This window comes from Glandiceps talaboti, chromosome 16 (genome assembly GCF_964340395.1).
Source record: "Glandiceps talaboti chromosome 16, keGlaTala1.1, whole genome shotgun sequence".
NCBI lineage: Eukaryota > Metazoa > Hemichordata > Enteropneusta > Spengelidae > Glandiceps > Glandiceps talaboti.
In genome coordinates, this window is record NC_135564.1 from 16,194,957 (window position 1) to 16,200,956 (window position 6,000).

General features: G+C 36.5%; 1 protein-coding gene across 1 annotated transcript in view; it reads left to right on the top strand.

Moving 5' to 3' along the window:
- LOC144447033 (atrial natriuretic peptide receptor 1-like) overlaps window positions 1-6,000 on the top strand; it is a 59,358-nt gene that overhangs the window by 43,263 nt on the left and 10,095 nt on the right. The window contains exons 9-12 of the mRNA XM_078136902.1: window positions 124-204; window positions 578-685; window positions 2,425-2,496; window positions 3,022-3,223. Coding sequence (XP_077993028.1) covers window positions 124-204; window positions 578-685; window positions 2,425-2,496; window positions 3,022-3,223 — 463 coding nt within the window. The remainder of the gene's footprint in view (window positions 1-123; window positions 205-577; window positions 686-2,424; window positions 2,497-3,021; window positions 3,224-6,000) is intronic.

The window sequence follows — 6,000 nt, forward strand, 5'->3', positions numbered from 1 at the left end:
ATTGAAAGAAATCCAGGGAACACTTTTTAATAACTTGTTTACTGAGCGGATGTTGCTTTGTCTGTGGATATTGCTTAGTCAATGGCGACTGACAAATTCTGTTTGCGTTTTTTTCATAACCAGGGCAACGTCTACGCTATTAAATTTCTGACACCTGGGAAACGCATTGCGTTAACACCAAGGCTGTTACTTGAATTAAAACAGGTAGGTTCACACGCGACCTTATCGGTTGCATTGGCACAAGCTGAGTTTTTAATCAAGTTGATTAAACTATTCTTGGATAATGTGAATAGTGCTTCATATATTCTATGACATTACCATTGTCTTCTGAAATTGTTGTAACAGTTGATTCCACAAAAGGGATTTCTTCGACACTCTTTATCCGTATAAAAATTAACGTTATCGGATCGTTTATCGGTTTTATCTTAATATTATTTTTAAATTTGAGTTCAGTCAATTGAAAGGATTTGTGTTCGAAATTCTTTGTAATTACTTGAAAAGTTTTGTTTTGAATCAACATTAAAAATATCCAAACTTAGCCTGTGGTAAAGTGTTTTCTTGAATTCTGTATTTTCAGCTACGTGATTTGAGTCAGGTGAACACTACTCGGTTTATTGGAGCTTGTTTCGACCACCAAGACCGAAGCTGTCTGATAACGGAGTATTGTCAGAAGGGCAGTTTACAAGTAAGTTAGGTAGTGTTGTCAGAAGGGCAGTAAGTTAAGTGTGCCTAAAGAGGTAAACCAGTACCCAGGGCAATCATATGTCAGTTCCCGTAGTTAGTGTGTGCCCTTCTGTGTGTTTTTGTCACCTGTATAAGCGTGTAATACGGTGTATAGATCGTTGTAGCCACGGGGTTGTATCAATTCCTTGTTATACAGAGTATACGGAATCATCTTGTTTGATAAAAAATACATCCAAATCGGGGTTTCTGTAGGAACACTTTCGTTGCAGAGTTCAAATGACGGCAAATACCCAATGCCATCAAAGTGAACCTAGTAATCACGATAGAAGCAAGTTAACTTGAACCAGAAGATCGTCTGAATCCAAAGCTTACCAACGTTGCTACATTTTATCGTGCGACTCGACAAATAATCTTGCGACCATCGCTAAATATGCTTTTCGCGAACTACCTTTAGGTGATAGATATTCATGGCTTAACAAAAACTTTACTGACAGAAATAATCATTGAGCAAGATGATAAAATGTAGCGATTTTAGTAAGACTTTTGTTGAGCCAGACGATAACATATAGCGCTGTTATAAATAAGATATGTGTCACATCAGATAAGATGTAGCAATATTGGCAAGATTTTCGTCTAGCCAAGCGATAAAATATAGCAGTGTTGGTAAGATTTGTGTCGCGCCAGGCGACGCTTTCTTTCAGGTTTCGTGATTGTCATTGTATATAATATGGCAGGCAAGCATATGGCTACACTGCAAGATTCTAAAGTCATCAGTCATTTTAGAGGATTTAGATCTTAATTTTTCAATCTCAAAAGACAGTTGCCAAAGTCAAAACATTTATTATTGTACGTCATGCCACGTCGGTTCTGATTCTGGTTTGTGCGGCAAGGCCTAACCTAATTTTAGACTCTGTGAATTTTGATTATTCGTTAAAGTTTTTAAATAGTCATCGATCTTGTTTCAGACTTTACCTTGTAACCTATGCATCTAAATTCAATGTTTATGAATCTGCGACTTTGTAGTTGCCTGTACACTTTGTCGGGGCATTTCATAGATTATCTATAAAGCGGTACGTTTCATGCTTACGATTTCGTTAGTATTTTTTCACAATTCTAAGAAATTATTTGCCATCACCAGAGAAATAATTCTAAATTACTATATCAGCATTATGTATTTGCTCACTGATGCTTTTCAAAACATCTTTGGAAAATTGATATGGTAGAAGCGAATAGAAATCGAGTGTAGCCATGTTCTTCACTTCGGTTGTTTCAATTCGTCTGTCTGTCTGTCTGTCTGTCTGTCTGTCTGTCTGTCTGTCTGTCTGTCTGTCTGTCTACATCTGTCTGTCTGTCTGTCTGTCTGTCTGTCTGTGTATGTATGTATGTATTTATGTATGTATGTTTGTTTGGTTTTGTTTGTTTGTTTGTTGTTTGTTATTGTTGTTAATAATAATTTTGTTGTTGTTGTTGTTGTTGTTGTTGTTGTTGTTGTTTGTTATGCCATAATAACATTGTGTTTATATTTATTCTTAAAATATTATTTTATCTTACATATATAATTTTATGTTAAATCATTTCACGAAGACGAACGTCGTAAGCCTTAGGAGTCACGAGGTACACAGTATTCCACTCGGGGGAGGATGTGGAGGTGTTATACTTGTAGATATTGATTGTTTATCTTCCTATGGATAATTTGTGTATTATTACTAACTTGAATTCTCGCTAAATTGATATTTATAGGACATTCTTGAAAACGATGCCATTAAACTTGATTGGATGTTCCGTTTATCATTGATGTTGGACGTTTGCAAGGTAAATATTTTCTCCAGTACACTATGCTGTAATGTTTTTGTACACAATGTTTTCAGCTTCTTGTTTTTCTCACAGCTGGCCCCAGGATTATGTGGCCGCTGTTTTTTTTTTAAAAGTTGTGAATCTCTTCACATTCTTTAATTCCCATAGTGCCGTAGCGATGCAGGTTGGTGAAAATGAATTTCTGGGTCCGTAATCATAGTTTATGGGTCCTTAAGCATACAGACATGCAGTCTTTTTCTCCTTCAATTTATATGATAGAGCGTTTGTAAGGTATGCCTGTACCATTTTTAATTTCCCAACAACCATGTAATATTGAAACCTCACGTGAACTATACATTAACTTCAGTCAGTGCAGCGTGCTAATTCTGATAGGTAGACCATCAGCTACACACTGAGTAATCACGTTTAAAGCACTTGAACTGTTAAGTTCTGATACCCTCAATCTAGCAGTCCACCGCCAAATTAATGACATAATCAAAAACTCCATCATCATTCCATGTTTTTTTTTCTGTTCCGTAACAGGGACTGGAATATATCCAAAATAGTTTCCTCCGATGCCATGGCAACCTGAAGTCCTCCAACTGTGTAGTGGACAGTCGGTTTGTTTTGAAGGTGACTGATTTTGGGCTCTACGAAATACGAGATAAGGGGTTTTCTGTCGTTGAAAATGGTGGACCAGGCATGTACAGTGAATACGAAGAGGATGAACACGCCGTCTTTATGAGTGAGTGAGATGACGTCATCACTGTATGTTACCTTCCAGCGATTTTGATAAGAAATGAGCTTTTTCATTACAAAGTTTATCTCTTAGCTTCCACTTTGTTGAACTTCTCAGATAGATGATACACATTCAGCTTGCATTTCAAAGACTTCAAAACATGCGCTAGAGGTATATTCGTGACAAAACGAAAATTTGTCTCAGGTTTATAGTTTATTTTCGGTAACTTGTGCGAGACGTCAGGCATATATGCCTAGAGTATGTCGTACTTGAGGTTAGATCGACTCTATGTTTTCCCCTGTTTCTCATTACCCGACCGACCAAACAGCTCCTATAATATACATCAAATAAAAAAGTCTTTTCGTCCGCTCTTAATATTCTGCGGAACAGTGCCCTCTCTGGCAAAAATGGGCAGGTGTCTGGACTGTTGACGTTATCTACAGTCATGGCGCCGGCGACTACACTTGTTCACTAACAGAGCATTTCTTTCATGATGGAAGTTATTCAGGTAGGGGGCTGAGAACATGCCAATTGTGTAGAGAAGCTGGGAAAGGGCTTGTTACTAGGAATCCAATAAACAGAAAATAGAGAGGAAGAAAATGAGTGGCAGCGAAACGTGCAGATGATTTTTTTTTATTTTTTACTTCTTCTTTTTTAAATCAGCAGACTTACCTTTTGTTGCTATGAAAAAGTAATAAGAAACATGAACAAAATAGGGTCATCCGCAAAACTTTTAGCAAAATGATATGATAGTGAGGAAACTGATAAGAAACATTTTGAAAAAGCCCACTGAGGTGCGAAACAAGTCGCAGATTGAGGTTATGTTTGTATTTCATGTAGCCATGATAATAATGTACAATTTTAAGTTTAACACCTTGGATTAGTAATAAATTCAATGAAGTGAGTTTTGTTACCATAGAGATGAGGATAGGTTTCATATCATGCATAGCATATTTACTCACAGTTTTAAAGCTGGGCTGGTTATCTGCGTTATATTTGTCGGAGAACTATGTAAAGAGGAAATAAACCACAAGGAAAACCACAATGTTTACCATTTTATGATTTTTATGAACTCAATTTCCTATTTGATGTGAAAATTATAAAGTAATATCCGTGTTCATTTACATCATGGTGGAAGCAACGATTTTTTTCGAATATTAATATTCTGTCAGCCAACTATATATATAAAGGTGACAGTCATTTCCGTCAATGAATAATTACAACCGCCAGCTAAGACAGCAGTTGACAGATAGTGTTCGGGTAACTATTATCTTCCGAACGAGATGGCGAGAAGATCTTTCCATATACTACAAAATCAGGGTGACTATAGAGTTGCAGTCAGGCGGCATACATGATGTTTTTTGACATCTCACAGAATGTATTTTTTGTTGTAAATTACACACACACAAAATGTACAGGCACTACTAGCGCGCACCTGTACCCAAAATGTTACATTTTATCTTACTGTGGACACAAATAACAGTTTTATCTTTGATTTGTGTTCACAGTGAGATAAGTTGTATCATTTTATATGGCTGCGCGCTATCAGTGCCTGTTTATTTGTTTGTGTAATTTGTAACAGAAAACCTTGTGTGAGACGTTAAAAACATCATGCTGTCTTAATGAAACCTTACAGTCACTCTGATTTGGTAGTATTTTTTTTAATGAATCATGAAACTGGCATACCTATGTCATCTTAATGCACCAACTTGACGTTGGTTACTGTGCCTTCAGAACACTAATAGCCATGAGTTTAGTGCATGACGAACTGACATTATCACGAATCGTGTAAAGATAAGTGTTATTGCGCGACAACAGAGTGGATATCACATGTTAATATAAATACATAATTTGGTTAGCATAACGGTATTTATCAATTCAATTGTATGACATGTCATGTACATCTGCCCCGATTTTGACACCTCGCCTTTATATACAAAGGGGTCGTTTTCATCGTCCAATCATAGAGCCCTATATGACTATACCCCATTTCAAGTCATGTACCATTTCATTTCCTTTGTGTGTGCCGACCTCAAGGCAAAGCACACCAGCTTCTTTCACTTTTATCTTCACTATCTCAGATTCATTTCTTTCCGTTTGCTTAAGAGATTAAGTTAAGGAAATTGTGTTACCGCCAAAGTGAATATATTGGTTTATATTTACCCTAGTGCGAGCATATACTGTACATTTCATCAGCTGTTTCTAGAACATGATACATTTCATAAGGGTTGAATTAATTGACAATTACTTTACCCTGGTTGATGTATCTGAAGGTTTTCCTTTGCAAGTAAGAATTTTGTCGTAGCGGTGTGAAGTCAAAGAAGGTACTTGCGTATGTTTATACTGTAACTCTCAGAACGTACAGGTTACCGTACACTCTCAGTCGCACTCGTCCTGTCAATAACCATCCACCTTAAGGCTTCTTTCTAGTTAATACCCTAGGAATGAGATTACAGGAAAGATTGGAGTGGTTTTTGTTGAAGAACACCATTGTAAATATAGCGCACACAAACCAGTTTGAACTCTTTAAGTAAAGTTTGTTTTTTATGTAACCTGGTCGTTCTACTTCAAGACAACACGTGTCTACATCATTGGTTTAGTGGTGCTCGAAATATGAGTCAATATTTCAAATTTCAAATCATCAGTATTGTTCCGGTTTTTCCCCATCAATTATGCTCGTGGAAGTATACCTGAAGGAAAAACAAATATTGGGGAATAATATCTAATTATATCTAATTATTTAGTGTTCATCTGGTGTTTACCCCTTATTACACTAATTAAAA